At 42.1% G+C, this 17,487-nt stretch overlaps 1 protein-coding gene across 1 annotated transcript; it reads right to left on the bottom strand.

Annotated features, from left to right (window-relative positions):
• Nucleotides 1-59: 59 nt before the first annotated feature.
• On the bottom strand, nt 60-15,389 carry PPP1R14D (protein phosphatase 1 regulatory inhibitor subunit 14D). Its single transcript, XM_081292995.1, has 5 exons — nt 15,098-15,389; nt 1,644-1,727; nt 1,413-1,445; nt 445-1,184; nt 60-407 (listed from the first exon to the last, which is right to left on the bottom strand). The coding sequence occupies exons 1-4, from the start codon at nt 15,335-15,337 to the stop codon at nt 1,119-1,121; spliced, it is 423 nt and encodes a 140-aa protein (XP_081149121.1). The 5' UTR covers nt 15,338-15,389; the 3' UTR covers nt 60-407; nt 445-1,118.
• Nucleotides 15,390-17,487: the final 2,098 nt, after the last annotated feature.

The following is a 17,487-nucleotide window of genomic DNA, read 5'->3' as shown; positions in this document are numbered from 1 at the left end:
TCTGCCACTGAGCTACCCTACCCTCAGCATCTCTTATCTCTAGAACCTAGTTGACCCTGAGCCCAGGCCCTGTGAGAGATGGCAAGAGCAGAGCAGACTATAAGAACAGTTCTGTGGAAGGAAAAAAAAAAAAAAAAATGAGCTATCCTGTAATCTTCTCCCAGCAGGAACAGTCCCACCCATCCTGGTGGCCTCATGAAGAAAGCATGAAAATTCATTCAACCAAACTGTGTTTCCTGCTCTAGGCTGAACTTCCAGGCCCCTCTGTATTGAATTTCTCAGTCTCTCTCAGTACTCAAACAGTGTATGGAGGAACAATGCATACATACCTGCCTTACTTACAAAGGACCCCACCTCCCAGGGCTCCTGTCCCAACCTGCCTGCCATTCAGACCCAGTATCTGTTTTCTAATGACTTCTCCTGAGTTGCCCCTGGCCTCTCAACCTATGTTCTTTATGTTCTGCATAGCCTCTACTTTTTCTCTTCCTGCCCCCAACTAGAATCAACTCAAGAAAAGACCCTCACCTGAAGCCTCCCCCATCAGCTGTGAGTAGAAGAGGGGTGAGCTTTCTCTGATACCCCCAGATCCAGCTAAGTTTTCCTGTTACCTCCTCTCTAGATTCAAAATTAATCTTTGACATTTGAGCTCCCTTGTAATGCCAGGACACTATGTGTCTTAGCCATCTGCCCTCAGCTTGGCCTCCAAGCTTTATTAGATTGTGATTTCACCAAAGCAAAGCTGTTGACTTTCTTTGAGTTTTTAAGACCCATTTGGAGGATGGATGGATGGATCAGGTATGTAGGTACAGCCTAATGACTTAGGATATTGGTCTTTGAATGAATCACTTCACCCTTTCCTTCCCCTGGTCCCTCTGCACAAATATGCTCCACACTCCATTTAGCTGGGGCTGCTAAAGATTTTATCCACTTGGCTGACATGGAAAGCACTGGACAACAGCAATGAGTGGCTCCCAGACAGCCTAGCTGCGACTGCACATAACCTAGGGTGTACCAATGTCCCTCCCTGTCCTTTATATTCCTTGTCTGTGTCTCAAGGAACTGTATTCCTTTCAGCCAGGGTCCAGGGTACTGAAGCTGCTAAGGTAATCCCTCCAGGTTTATTTCTGAGGCCGGCTGAGTCTTCGGAGTTTCTTGAGTTGACTGAGAAGCTCAGAGATAAAAGGCTGAAGGAGAAAGAAGAGTAAGATTAAGGCATGAAATCACACCCACGCACCACACTGCCCTCCCCAGTCTCTCCCTGACTGTGATCCTAGCTTCCCTTAGCCAGGGAAGGAAAGAAGGATGCAGGACCAAGCTTTCCTTTCAAACATTCCTCTTCATTAGTGACCTCCCCACAACCACCCTGCACCCCCATCCCCCTCTTGCCCCTAGACCAGCAGAATATCCCATACCTCTGTGGGGCGGGGGCAGTTTTGGAGAATGGCCTGAGTAGAAGAGAGCAGAGAGTGAATCCATGAGCCAAAGTACATTCCTGTGAGTCCCACTCAATCTCCCAATAATAATTCTCCCCTCTGAAGTCGTTCTCCCCACTCAGCCCAAGAAAGCAGACTCAGGGTTCCTGGGTCCACCTTGGTCTCAAACCAGCTTTTGGCCCCCAACCTCTGGGCCCAGTCTCATCCTACCTCCAACTGAGTCTTCTGCTCCTCTGTGGATAGTTCCATGAGAGCCTCCAGGTCAATCTCAGGCTCAGAAGGGACTGGTTGATCCTATTTGGGAAGAAAACAGTGCTCAGATGGGCCTGGTCAGCTAGTTCTGGAGAGAAAGTTACTTTCAGGAACTCACCCATCTCCAACCTCATCTCTGACTTCCTACATTTAGCCTCACCTTACTCACAGAATACCCATTTTCCATTCAACAAATATTTACTTAATACCTACTATGTTCTATTTGAAACAGTGTTAGGGTTCTTTAAAAACTGTCTATACTTAATGCCAAGTTTATATACATTGTTGGTAGAAATGTAACTTGGTACAATTAATTCGGAAAACAGTTGGGCAGTTCCTTAAAATGATAAATATAGAGTTATAATTGGACCAAGAAATTCCATTCCAAGGTCTGCCCCCAAGAGACATGAAAACAGGTCTCACAAAAACTTGGGCATGAGCCGGGCATAGTGGTGCACGCTTGTAATCCCAGTGGCTTGGGAGGCTGAGACAGGAGGATCGCAAATTCAAAGCCAGCCTCAGCAATGGTGAGGTGCTAAGCAACTCAGTGAGACCCTGATTCTAAATTAGATACAAAATAGGGCTGGGGATGTGGCTCCATGGTCAAGTGCCGCTGAGTTCAATTCCCGGTACCAAAAAAAAAAAAATTGCACATGGATGTTCATTAGTAGCATTATTCATTAATAGTCAAAAAATGAAAACAACCCAAGTGTCCCTCAACTGATGAAATGAAAAAAATGAAATCTTGCATAGACAGATAATACTACACAGCAATAAACAGGAAGGAAGGAACAGTTTATGCTAAACATGGATTAACCTTGAAAACCTGTTAGTCAAAGAAGCCACTTACAAAGGCCACATATTGTCAATGACTCAATGTATATGAAATATCTAGAATAAGCAAATCTACAGAGACTGAGGTAGATTAGTGGTTGCCTTGAGCTGGAAATGGTAGTGGAAGGGAATGGGGTGTGACTACTGTGCTTATGGTCTTTCTTGGGGAGAAATAACGTTCTACAATTAGACTGTAGTAATGGTTAATAATCTTTTAAGATACCGAAAACTGTTGAATTGCACACTTTTAAGTGGGTGAATTATGTGAAACCTACCTCAATAAAAATATTTCTTTTATAGTTATAGTTGCTGAGAGCTGGGGTAACACAGTGGTAGAACGCTTGCCTAGTATGTGTGAGGCACTGGGTTCGATTCTCAGCACTGCATATAAATAAATAAAAAATAAAGGTCCATCAACAACTAAATATAAATATATGTATATTTACATATATGTATACAAAAGTTATAGTTGTTGAAAAAATTAATACAAAGTTAAAAATTTAAAAATCTTAAGAGAACCAGAAAGCAAGTTACAGATTGAGAGAAAAGATTTGCAAAAGAAATATCTGATAAAACACTGTTATCCCAAATGCACAAAGAACTCAGTGCCCCTGAGTTCAATCCCTAGTACTGGGCGGGGGGGGGGGGGAGACCTCAAAAGTAAGAAGACAAACAATGCAATTTAAAAATGGGCCAAAGATGCCACACACCTGCAATCCCAGTGACTTGGAAGACTGAGACAGGAGGATTGCAAGTTTGAGGCCAGCCTCAGCAACTTATTGACACCCTGTTTCAAAATAAAAAGGGCTCAGGATATGCCTCAGTGGTTAAGTGCTTGAGTTCAGTCCCCAGTATGGGGGGGCGGGCAGGGACGGGACATGGCTGAATGGATATGTCACCAAAGAAACTATACAGACAACAAATAAGCACATGAATGGATATGTTCAACTTCATATGTCATTAAGGAATTGCAAATTAAAATAATGAGAGCACTATGCATCTATTAGAATGGCAAAATATCTAAAGCCTTACCAACACCAAATGCTGGTGAGGGTGTGCAGCAACAAGAACTCTTACTCATTGTTGATGGGAATACAAAATGGTATAGGCTCACTACAAGACAGTTTGGCAGTTTTTTTTTAACTTTATTTCATTTATTTATTTTATGTGGTGCTAAGGATAAAACCTAATGCCTTACATATGCTAGGCGTACACTCTACCACTGAACTATAACCCCAGCCCCAAGTTTGGCAGTTTCTTACAAAATTAAATGCACTCTTGCCACACAATCCTTGGTATTTACCCAATGAGATGGAAACACATCCATACAAAAACATTCACACAGGCTCAGTAATCCAGTTACTTGGAAGGCTGAGGCAGGAGGATCACAAATTCAAAGCCAGCCTCAGCAACTTAATAAGACCCTATCTTGAAATTTAAAATTAGAAGGACTGGGGAATATAGCTCAGTGGTAAAGTACCCCTGGGTTCAATCCATAGGACCAAAAATTTAACAAGTAAAAATAAAATAAAAATGGCTGGGGAATGCAGCTCAGTGGCATTGGGCTCAATACCCAATGCAGGTGAAGGTGGGGGTTGTAATAAAAAAAAAAAAAAAACTTGTACACAGCTGGATGCTGTAGCAAGTGAAGGTTGAGGCAAGGGATCACAGGTTCTGGGGCAGCCTGGACAACATAACAACAGCAAGACTGTGTCTCAAGAAAACAACAAACCAAAAACCTACAAAGAGATGTTTATTATAGTTTTATTCATATTTGCCAAAATTTGGACACAAATATGATGGTCTTCAGTAGGTAAATGCATAAGATTTGGAACATCCAATGAAATATTTTTCAGTATAAAAACAAAATGAGCATCAACCCCTGAAAAAACATGGAAGAACCTCAAATGTATATTGCTAAGTTAAATAATTATTTTTTTTCTTTTTCCTTTTTTGCAGTGCTGGGGATTGAACTCAGGGCCTTGGTGCATGCCAAGTTACACTTTACCACTGAGCTACTTCCCCAGCCCTAAAGAAGTCAATTTTAAAAGGCTATATTCTGAAGAAGAAGGTACTAGGGAATAAGATTGACCAAATGTACATGTATGAATATGACATAATGAATTCCACTATTATGTATAATTATAATTCACCAATATAAATGTTTTTAAAAGGTTATATACAGTATGATTTCAACTATAACGAATGACATTTTGAAACAGGCTGATCTATGGAGACAGTAGATCAATAGTTGCCAGGGTTTGGAGGAGGAAAGGAGGAGGCAGAACACAAAGGATTCTTAGAGCAGTGAAACTGTTGAGTAGGATATGATATTGGTGAATATATGTCATTATACATTTTTGGCCAAATCCATAGAATGTACAATACTAAGAGTGAACCCTAAAGTAAATTATGATTTTTGGATGGTAATGAGGTCAGTGTAAGTTCATCAACTGTAACAAATGTACCATCTCTGAGGCTGGACATTGAGAGTAGAGAGGCTGTTCATGTGTAGGGACAGGGCATATATGAACTCTGTACCTTTCACTCAATTTTGCTTTTAACCTAAAACTGTTCTAAGGATTGAGTCTTTTTTTTTTTTTTTTTGGTTCTGGAGATTGAGCCCAGGGGGACTTAACCACTGAGCCACATGCCCAGCCTCCCCGGTTTGTTGTTGTTGTTGTTTGTGTTGTTGTTCTTGTTTAATTTTGATACATGGTCTCACTAAATTGATTAGGACCTCACTAAGTTGCTGAGGCTGGCTTTGAACTTGTCATTCTCTGCCTCAGCCTCCTGAGCTTCTGGGGTTACAGGTATATGCCACTGCACTCAGCAAAGAAGACATAAGCTCAAGATTGAGGAGACAGGGCTGGGATTGTGGCTCAGTGGAAGAGTGTTTGCCTAGCATGTGTGAGTCACTGGGTTTGATTCTTAGTACCACATATAAATAAACAAAATAAAGTCCATTGACAAAAAAAAAAATGAGTGGGAAGGAGGAGGGATAGGAAAGGGGAGGAAATTAAGAATGAATTTGACAAAATTATGCTATGTGCATATGTAAATATACCACAGTGAATTCCACTTTTATGTATTCTATAAAGCACCAATTTAAAATTAAATAAATAGCTAGGTATGGTGGTGCATGCCTGTAATCCCAGGGGCTCAGGAGGCTGAGGCAGGATTCGAAAGTTTGAGGCCAGCCTCAGCAATTTAGTGAGGTTCTAACCAACTCAGAAAAACCCTGCCCCAATAAAAAATAAACCTAGCAGCTCGGGAGGCTATGGCAGGAGTACTGCAAGTTCAAAGCCAGCCTCAACAACTTAGTGAGGCCCTAACCAACTTAGTAAGACCCTGTCTCTAAATAAAATATTTTAAAAAGCCTGGGCAATTCCCCCCAAAACAAAAGCTGAATGTTTTCTTTGATAAGCAGATCCATAGTGGGGCAGGGGGATAGGGAAGAATGAAAGAACTCTGGTTTGTATAGAAGGGAGTGAGGGGAGGGGTGGGACTGTGGGGATGGGAAGGACAGTAGAATGACACTGACATTATTACCCTAAATACATGTATGATTACACTATTGGAGTGACTCTGCACCATGTACAGCCAGAGGAATGAGAAGTTGTGCTCCATTTGTATGCACTATGTCAAAATGCATTATACTGTAAAATCAATCAATAAATAATTTTTTTAAAAAAAGAAAAGATCATACCAAATCAGATCTATGCAAAAAAGGGGGGCTGGGGTGTTCCTCAGTGGTTAAGCACCCTTGGGTTCAATTCCCAGTACAAATACATAACATACATACATACATACATGCATAAATGTAATTGGGGATGTAGCTCAGTGGTAAAAGTACCTCTGGGTCCATCCCAAGTACAATAAATAAATAAATAAATGGTAGAGCAGTAGAGTAAAAGGAGAATAAGGAGGAGGAGGAGTGGAAAGCGGGGAACCAGGAACTGAAATGGAGTAAATTAAATTCCATGCATGTATGATTATGTCAAAATGAAGCCAACTATTATGTATGACTATAACGCACTAATAAAAGCAAAACAAGGGGCTGGGTTGTGGCTCAGTGGTACAGCGCCTGCCTAGCACGTGTGAGACACTGCGTTCAATTCTCAGCACCACATGTAAATAAAAAAAAATAAAGGTCCATCAAATCTAAAAAAAAAAAAATTAAAAACCCAAAAAGCAAAACAAGCCAGGTACAGTGTCACACACCTGTAATCCCAGCAGCTCAGGAGGCTGAGGCAGGAGGATCAGGAGTTCAAAGCCAGCCTCAGCAACTTAGCAATACCCTGTTTCTAAACACAATACAAAAAAGGGCTGGGGATGTGATTCAGTGGTTAAGCACCCCTGGGTTCAATCCCCAGTACCAAACAAACAAACAAACAAAAAAGACATGAGTCAATATTTAATAAAATTAATTTTTTACTATTTTATCAAGAACTTTTTCTTCTTTTCTTTTTCCTCCTCCCCCTCCCCCTCCCCCTCCCCCTCCCCCTACCCCCTCTCCCTCCCTCTCCCCCTCCCCTTCACCCTCCCCCTCTTCCTTCTCCTCCTCCCTTTTTTTGTATTGTGATTGAACCCAAGGGTGCTTAACCACTGAGCCACATCCCCAAATCCCCAGCCCTTTTTATTTTTTGAGACACAGTCTCACTAAGTTGCCAAAGCTAGCCTTGAACCTGCAATCCTCCTGCTTCAGCCTCCTCAGTCAATGGGATTACAGACATGAACCTCAATGCCTGGCCATCAAGGACTTTCTTAAGTGAAAAATGACATGGTGGTAAAGAACATGATTACTTATACAAACTCATAATACTTTTTGTTGTTGCTGCTGGGGAGTGAACATGGTGCTTTCCACATGAGTAGTATGCACTCTACTACTGAGCTACACCCACAGCCCAGTATTATTTTTCTGATTCACGCTAAGGGCCAGCAATACTTTTGCATCATCAGTGCAAATCTCAACATAGTGAAAAAGGCAAACAACATCTTATAGTATTGTTATGAGAATAATCATGGAACCCCTGAAGGAGTCTTGGGAACCCCCAATGGTCCCTAGAGGAACAGCGACCGTATCCATGTCTGTATGGGGTTCTTTTGTTTTATTTCTTGCTTATTTTTTTCTTCTTTTTATTTTTTCTTTTTGGGGGGTTCCTTATCCCTTAGCTATATCCTCAGACATTTTAAAAATTTTGTTTGTTTTGTCCTAGGGATTTAACCCAAGGGCACTTTACCACTGAGTTACATTCTCAGCCCTTTTTAAATTTTGAGATAGAGTCTCATTAAGTTGCTGAGGGCCTTACTAAGTTACTGAGACTGGCACAAACTTGTGAACCTCCTGTTTCATCCTCCCAAGTAGCAGGGATTACAGATATGTGTGACCATGCTCAGTCATTTTTTCTTACTAATTGAAATAGTTTTTCTTTTTTAAGTTATTGAATTTAGATTAACCCTAGTACTTCACATATGATGGAAATAAATATATTTTATGTTTAATGAGTAACAGTGGAGACAGTTAGGATAATAGTTGGATTTGTTTATATGATTGAATCTAATGGAATTTTCCAGTATTGGTTCCTCCCTTCCTTCCTCCCTTCCTTTCTGCTTCGAAAGTTCTTAGCAAGTATTTATCAGACTTGGATAAATACTTTCTAATCACCTTTACATTTTTTAGAGGTTTGAACATTTTACCTTTTCCATTTGATTATTTAATCCTTTGGAATTTAACTATTCAAGTATCTGTCCAATGGCTACTGTTTACTTGGCATCGTGAACTTAGGCACATCAGTGAACATAAAGCAAAGATAAACTGGGCCTGGTGGCACACACCTATAACCTCATCCATTCAGGAGGCTGAGGCAGGAGGATCTCAAATTCAAGGCCTGCCTTAGCAACTTAGCAACACCCTGTCTCAAAATAAATAAAAAGGGCTGAGGATGTAACTCAGTGATTAAGTACTCCCGGGTTCATTCCCTGGTACCAAAAAAAAAAAAAAAGATACTGCTTTCAAAGAGCCTATAGATAAATGGCAGTCAATGAATCATAGTAAAAACAGGCATGAAGGGCTAGGGATATAGTTTAAGGTAAGAACACTTGCCTAGGTTGTGTGCTTGAGGCCCTGGGTTCAATCCTCAGTACCCAGGGAGCATGGGGAACCCAGGTATGATAAGCAATTAGTTATTTAATTTGCTTAAAGGTAAGTGCTATTTGGAGAACTTTTTGGAAGGTAGAGATGTTCCTTATCTGTTATGGTGGTTCATCTAAATGTATACTTCAAAAGGGCACATTTTATGCTATCAATTATAATTCAATAAAGCCAATTTTATAAATTAATTAAATAAATAAGATAGATAAAAGAAAGAAAAGACAGCAAAAGGAAAAGAACCTCACCTACCTTCTCACTCTTCCCACTGCCAACAGGTAACCACTGTTAACTCTTCTGGTCCTTCCATACCTTTTTAAAAATAAATAGTGCCTAAGTTAGCCCTTTCACCTGGGTTCTAGACTTTCCTCCTTTGCTTCTTTGTTCTCTAGCTCATATTATTCAGCATTCATTCATTCATCCATTTTATGCCTATTTATTGAGTGCATGACACGTACTAAGCATTATGATGATTGCTGGGGTCATATTAGCAAAATAGACAGACATGATACTGTCCTTAAAAAGCTTATAATGCTGGGCATGGTGACGCATGTACGTAATCCCAGCCGCTCAGGAGACTGAAGCAGAAGGATCACAAATTCAAAGCTAGCCTCAGCAACTTAGCAAGGCGCTAAGCAACTTAGAAACCCTATCACTAAATAAAATATAAAAAGGGCCTCGCATGCACAAGGCCCTGGGTTCAATCCCCAGCAACACACACACACACACACACACACACACACGCACACACACACACACACACACACACACAAAACTTATTGTCTCCTAAAGGATAAAGATGAGAGAAATACATAAGATGAGAGAAATACATAAGATAAGCACCCTGAGGAGATAGCACATGGGAAGACAACCCAGCCAACCCTGGGGTTCAGGAAGTGACCTCTGATCCGAGATCCAAAGGCTAAGAGTTAACCAGATGTTTATGCTAACAGTCAGGATGGAATGGCAGGGACCTGATTTTTTCTCAACATAAATAACTAGAAAACTAGACAAATATATTAACAATATTTTCAGACATCAGACAACAGATAGCTTGGGACTATAATCCCAGAAAGAAAGGGAAAAAAGAAGTAAATTCTGTAATTGTTCCATATTTCTTCCTGGAAAGACCATGGAACAGAGAGAAAGATCCCAAGGAGAGCCCAGTGGTCTTGCTAAATTGATGTGACAGAGATCAGAGTAGAGGCAGGTTGAAGTGGCTAGAAGTTGCTGGACAAAGTTCTGGAGAGGAATAAGTTACACAGAAAGAGACCTCCAGAAATTGCATGAGGGTTCTCTACAGTGTGTTGAACAAGAAGATGCACATTCACTGAGTAAAATTTTACAAAACCAGATACTATGAGGCACCGAAAACACAAAGGTGAACAGACTTCAGGTAGGACTGGAAGACAAATCAAATTCCAACCACCAGGGTGGACAGTTTTTTTAATTATTATTTTAGTTGTAGATGCACACAATACCTTTATCCTATTTATTTTTTATGTGGTGCTGAGGATTGAACACAGTGCCTCACATATGTGAGGCAAGAGCTCTACCACTGAGCCACAACCCCAGTCCCTGAAGAGTTATTCTTTTTTTTTTTTTTTAAAGAGAGAGTGACAGAGGAGAGAGAGAGAATTTTTTTAATATCTATTTTTTAGTTTTCGGCAGACACAACATCTTTGTTTGTATGTGGTGCTGAGGATCGAACCCGGGCCGCACGCATGCCAGGCGAGCGCGCTACCGCTTGAGCCACATCCCCAGCCCTGAAGAGTTATTCTTGATCATGCAAGAATTCAGTAGAGACCTCAAAAGAATCATGCTTTACTAGGGGGAGGGGTTAAGTTATTCCCTGGACTAAAGGTTACTCTTTTTTTTTTTTGTAGTTGTAGATGGACAGAATGCCTTTATTTTTATTTGTTTATTTTTATAGGGTGCTGAGGATTGAATCCAGTATCTCACGCATGCTAGGCAAGTGCTCTGCAACTGAGCTACAGTCCCAGCCCTAAAGGTTACTTTTAGACCAGCTCTAATAGAGCTTAAAAACAAGCCTCTGATGAATCAAATCGAATCACAAATAACTGTTTTTTATTTTGTTTTGTTTGTTTTTTAATACTAGGGATTAAACCCCAGGGGCATTCTACCACTGAGCTACATCCCCAGCCCCTTTTCTTTTTTATTTTGAGACTGTATCTCAATAAATTGCCTAAACTGGTCTTGAACTAATGATCCTCCTGCTTCAGCCTCCTAAATGGCTGGGATTACAGGCATGAGCCCTGCACACACCTTAAAGGAAGATTTTTTTTTAAAGAGAGAGTGAGAGAGAGAGAGAATTTTAATATTTATTTATTTTTTCTTAGTTCTCGGCGGACACAACATCTTTGTTTGTATGTGGTGCTGAGATCGAACCCGGGCCGCACGCACACCAGGCGAGCGCGCTACCGCTTGAGCCACATCCCCAGCCCCTTAAAGGAAGATTTTTAAGAATCCACTTACGTCAGTGTAAAATTTACAATGTCTGGTGTCATCAATAATCATTAGTGAGGCTGGAGCATACCTCAGAGATATAGTGCTTGCCCAGAAAAAGAAACAGAGAGGAAAGAAGGGAAGAGAAAGAATAATAAAGATAAGCTATAAAGGTTAAAACTTTGCCTCTATAAAAAATCTGGAGTCTTGTCCCTCAAACCATTATTACATTGCTTATTCAACAAACACATATTGATATATAATGTACATATATACATATATTGAATATGATTGCCATTTCAGTCTAGTGTTGATAATAAGGGATCATAAGAGTTTGGTGTTCTTTCCTGCAAGTCTATTTTTTTTTTTTTTTGGTAGGGATTTAATCCATGGCCTTGTGCTTGCTAAGCATATGCTCTACCATTCATCTCTACACCATGGAGCACAGTAATTGAATCAGGCTTAAATGAGCTAATAAATGTTTGCTTCACACATTATTTGCAATATTTTTTTTGAAGTTGAAGATATAATAGGTTAGTGAAAAATGTCACCACATCAAAATGACTGTTATCAAAATGACACCTGCCACCAGGGAGAAAAATATATGATAAAATCTATAGGAAACTACTGAGCTACATCCCCAGCTCTTTATTTTATTTTTTATTTTGAGACAAGGTTTTTTTAAGTTGCTGAGGGCTTTACAAAATTGCTGAACTTGGCCTAGAACTTGCAATCATCCTGCCTCAGCCGCTAATGGCTAGGATTACTGTTGTGTACAACCACATTCAGTGGAAAGAATATTTCAGAACCCTGGGGTGATCACCAGTGTCCCCTACTGATATGTACATTAGATTTAGCCCCAAAGCAGTGATTAATGATAACCACAAGAGATCTTAACAAGTTATGGGAGATTTCAGTGGATTGAATGGTGATGGGAAGGGAAAAAAAATAAAAGAAGTCAGAAAAAGTGGCACAAGCCAGTAATCCCAGAGATCTGGGAGGTTAAAGCAGAAGGATTGCAAGCTCAAAAACAGTCTCAGCAACTTAGTGAGAACCTGCCTCAAAATAAAAAACAAAAAGGGCTGGCGGGTATAGCTCAGTGGTAGAGGGCCCAGTACCCCACCCCACCCCCCAAAAAAATAAATAGTAAGCAAAGGCTGTGAGTGCAGATGAATTTTTTAAGACATTTGGCTATGTGGAGATAGGAAGCAGGGGATCATAAATAGAGGAAGGCATGGGACTGGGGTGTAGAGTGCTTGCCTAGCACATGTGAAGCACTGGGTTGGATCCTCAGCACATAAAATAAATAAATAAAATAAAGGTATTACATCTATCTACAACTAAAAATTTAAAAAAAAAAGAAGGAGGGCATGTTGTTGAGCAAGGGTCTCCTTAAAATAGGAAAAATGTGTGTGTGTTTAAGTCCCTGCCCAGAAGCCGAATCCACACTCTAGCTCTGGACAACAGGAGCTCCAGGGTCCTGGTTCTGTTTGTATCTCCAGACTTGGTTCCTCTGAAGACCCCACCAGGCTGTACACCCAGGGAGAGGTAGGGCCCTCCAACAAAGGAAAGTTGAGTTGCACTAAAATAAACAAGTGACTCATCCCTACACCTTGGCAGGTGGCAAGGGGCTCTATGAAAGCAGAACTGGAGCAGGGTGAATCTGGAGCCTGTGTTGCCTTAACCTCTGGCCAAGATGTCCAGCCACCTGGGGCTTCCCCAGGCACTTAGTTGCTTCCTGCTGAAAAGAACAAGGATTGGGAGAAGAACTGCCACCTGGCACCTTTGGACAATTGCCATGGTAACCACAGGCCAAGCATTTTATTCCGGTCATTGCCTGGGAGTGGTCCTCCCACATGTACTGTTTTCTAATGTTATGGGCTCATAATTGGGTAGATTCCTCCTCCTCCACCTTCATCCTGCAAAGCAAGGTTCTTTGGCTACTGTCTTTCTCTGCTGCCTGACAGAATTTGCCTGAGGTGTCTGAAATATGAGACTTTTCTTGCAAGTGCACAATAAACAACCTGAAATTGAAATTGAGCCAGTGGAGAGTTCTGAAAGTAGTGAAGGGTACGGAGGGGCCCTGCAAGGTCAGAGCAACAAGCCAAAAAAAATTTGCTTCTCCAGCTTATAGTTCTAGGGCATATCCCCATCATGAGTGGGCTCAGGATGCTTCAGGGTTCATGGTCAACACCTGGACCAAACTGATCCTTGAGCCTGTGAGCTTCAAGACTGACTGAACCCCATTCATCACTCTTCCCCACCCCAGCAGTAGGATCACTGACAGCCCTTACCCATTCAAAACTCACAGGTGGCTACTGCCCCCAAAAGAAAAGATAGGGCCTGAATCAAGGAGGAGAAACAAGCATCACATCCTATGGACAAGCAGGACTCCTGGTTCTCCAGTTCTCTCATGATTCTCAGCCCAGCCATACATTAGAAGCAATTGTGTTGCTTTTGAAAACTGCCCAGAGTATAGACAACACTTTAGTAGATTTAAATTCAGTTGTAGTGGTGCTGGGACATTGGTGTGTGTGTGTGTGTGTGTGTGTGTGTGTATTTAAGTATTTCAGGTGTGTCCAAGTTCTGCAACCAGAGATCTGGTTTCAACTCCTGGTCCTTTCCAGTGTTGTGACCTTGGACAAGTTACTCAACATCTCTAAGCCTCCATTCTCTCAGCTATAAAAGAGTGCCAACCTAATGGAGCTGTGAGGAGGATTAAATGAAATAACGCATGCTTGGCCATTGTGCCCAGAACATAGTTAAGTGCTCAAATATTATTCTGTTGAAGCAGCAGCTGTTACTGTTCTGGGACTCAGATTTGGAGCTAAGATTTCTGAGTAAGAAAGTGACACAGCCAGGTGCAGTAGCACACACCTTCCAATCCCAGCCACTCAAGAGCCTGAGGCAGAAAGATTGCAAGTTCAAGGCCAGCCTTACAACTTAGTGAGACCCTTTCTCACTAGCTCAGTGGTTAAGTATCCCTGAGGGAAGGAAGGAAGGAAGGGGAGGGGAGGAAGGGAAGGAAGAAAGGGAAGGAAGGAAAGAAAGGAAGGAAAAAAGAAAGGACCGACTACTTCCAGTGCTGGGGGTTAGACCCATCCTTTACCCAGGGTGGGATTGAGAGGAATCAGAGTCAGGTTCAAAGGGAGATGGGGTCATGGTATTGGCGCCCACCCCTGGCTACTCTCATTTTCTAATGCAGTTCTGTCTATTCTAGGAGGGTATAGATATAGCCAGGGCATGGCTCGGGAGGCTGAGGCAGGAGGATTAAGAGTTTAAAGCCAGCCTCAGCAAAATCAAGGCACTAAGCAACCCAGTGACACCCTGTCTCTAAATAAAATACAAAATAGGGCTGGGAATGTAGCTCAGTGGTCAAGTGTCCCTGAGTCCAACCCTCCCCCCCCAAAAAAAAAGAGGATGCAGATATTCTGCATCTGTGCGGACAGTATGGTACAAGGAACTAGTTAGCACTTACAATGTGGCTAGTGTGAATGGGGACCTGAATTTTTTACTTTATTTAATTTTAATTAATTTAAAATTAACAGCTACATGTGGCTGATAGTTACAGTGTTATCTAGATAGTGTAGAACTAAACATATGTGTGTTGAGGATAAGAATAAATTAGGACAAAAAATAAAATATTCTAGCCAAGGATTTTCCCTCTGAATATGTCATTTGAGCCTCAAAAAATAGTTCCAAAGAAATATAACAGGTATTGAAGACCCATTTTATAGATTAGGAAGATCACACCAGATCGCACCAAATCACACCAGATCGCAATGAGTGTTAGAGGGACAGCCAAGACCTTTTCTCATCTATCTGCAGGAAAATTTCTCTCTCCATTGGACCATCTCATATCAGCCCTCCAGCTCTTCTCCAGGTCTCTGAGCAGGCTCTCTCAGTCCCCTGGCCAGGGCCCAGGTTCCCTATCTCCTCAGTCCTCCCCAGTGCTACTCACCTGGAAGAGCTCCTGAACCTGAGCATCCACCCATTGCTCCATATCCAACCAGCGCTGGAGCTGCACCCGGTCGTATTTCACTGTCAGTCGGCTGGGTCTCCTGGACCTGGATATCCTAGAGGGGTCTGTGTCTGAGGATGATGTCCTCCTCCTTTTCTCAGAAGTCCACTGGACCTTCTTACTTGGGTTCTCCTTGTCTGGGTTGGGAGATGTACAGGAAGCATGGCTTGAAGACAGCATGGAAGGACCGACCTGGGCAAGGAGCTGAGAAAAACTGCCAGTCAGACCAAGAGCACAGAGGGAAATGAGGAGACAGAATAGAGGGAGAGGCCAGCGGGAAGGCAGAAGAGAGGAGAGCCAAGGGCCCTGGGAGTGGTGAAGGTCAAAGATCAACAGGCCTTTGGTGCTGGGAATGCCAGTCTCCTGGCTCCTTACTGCCAGTAAGTGGCACTCCAGAGCTGTGCCCCAGTTTCACTTTCTGTAGCTGCTGAGGCCCACAGTATCATAAACTATAGACAGGCAGAATCCAGAGGCTGCCATTCCCCAGGAGGAGGAAAGAAGGGAACTTGGATCCTGAGAAGTGAGGGGACACAAGGGGTGCCCTTTGGGGAGCTCTTGAACACCTGAGTCACCCACCTGAGAGCCCTCTGCATCCCACCTTCTTGGTACAAACTCCACTCTGGGCCCCCAGGCAGCTATAATCAGTTCCAACAAGAGCAGGGCCCCTGGCTGACAGGGCTTCCTGCTCAGAGCTTGGCACCACAAGGGCAAGTCTCAGGTGGTTGATGAATTGGGAGTTGGCTACCTAAGGACCTAATATGTTCAGTGCCCCTTTATGTCCGGGTATGTCTGAATGTGAGCTGCTATCAGCCTGGCCTGTGTGCTTATGAAGGCAAATTTATCAAGCTTAGTCTACCCTGCCTGTTCCCCAGAGGCAGTTTCTTAGGAAGCCATGTTTATCATCACATGACCCTCTGCTGATTCAGCTCCTTCCTGACACAGAGGAAACCTGCAGACTTAACTAATACCCAGGTGTCAAGGACTAGTACTTTAGATAAGCTTGCATTCTAAAGGGAGGATATGTTTGTTCCTTTGTTTAGTCTTTTCTAAATTTTCTTTTCTTTCTTTCTTTCTTTCTTTCTTTCTTTCTTTCTTTCTTTGGTTACAGGAGAATACTATAACTTTTTTTTTTTTTTTTTTTTTTTTTTAGTTCTCGGCGGACACAACATCTTTGTTGGTATGTGGTGCTGAGGATCGAACCCGGGCCGCACGCATGCCAGGCAAGCGCGCTACCGCTTGAGCCACATCCCCAGCCCCACTATAACTTTTCTTAAAGAAGTGAATGCTCAGAAGGACAAACAAATTAAAATGAGTTTTTCTCCTCTCCCCAGCAGCATCTCCACCAACAGCTTGTGGCTTTAGTTCTTCTGCAATCACCATTATTTTCCCTTTATGGAATATCTTTTTTTTTGCATTTGTCAGTTAGACATATCTTTTGTCTCTTCAATGTGAAGGATGAGAAATTAACTTACACTAACTTCCTTGTCCCCTTCACGTTCAACATTCCAATTTGTGTTTAAATACTTCTTTTCAGATTTTATAATGGTTGCCTTTAGGATGTTGAGTTTCTGCATGCACTGTATTGACTTCTACTATCATACGACAATTCCTAAAAGAGGTTTGGAAAAACTTGAGTGCCAGGCACAGTGGCCCATGACTGTAGTCAGCCCCAGCTACTTGGGTGGCTGAGGTAGAGGATCACTTCAGCCCAGGAGTTCAAGGTTAGCCTGGCAAAGTAACAAACAGCTGTCTCTCAGAGACAGAAAGAGAGAGCGAGAGAGAGGGACCCTGCTTTTATAAAACTTATAGTTTGGTCTGATGTAAAAATAAACATTAGTTGATTAATCCAATGAGAGTAAAACTACCACTTTATTTAGCTATTTGAAGAAAGGGTGGGTAAAAAGTACTGTAAGAATGTCCAGTCCTGTGAGTCTGTGACCTAATGAATGAAAACATTCAAACTGAGTTCTGAAGGTTTAGTAGGAGCTAACTAGGCACAGAGGTCAACATAGATGGGTCTGGCTGAAGACAGAGTATATGTGAAGGCCAATAGTAGAAGGGAGATGGTGAAGTTGGGTGTAGTGGTACACACCCATAATCCCAGCAATTTAGGAAGCTGAGTCAGGAAGAACACAAGTTCAAGGCTAGCCTGGGCAACTTAGTGAGATCCTTATTTTTATTTATTTTTTGGAGAAGATGGGTATCAGGAATTGAACTCAGGGGCACTCAACCACTGAGCCACATCCCCAGCCCTTTTTTATATTTTATTTAGAGCAGGGTCTTATTGAGTTGCTTAGGACCTTGCTATGTTGCTGAGGCTGGCTTCGAAC

This window comes from Spermophilus citellus, assembly GCF_964194105.1.
Source record: "Spermophilus citellus genome assembly, chromosome: 4".
NCBI lineage: Eukaryota > Metazoa > Chordata > Mammalia > Rodentia > Sciuridae > Spermophilus > Spermophilus citellus.
This window is presented reverse-complemented; position numbering and strand designations above follow the sequence as displayed.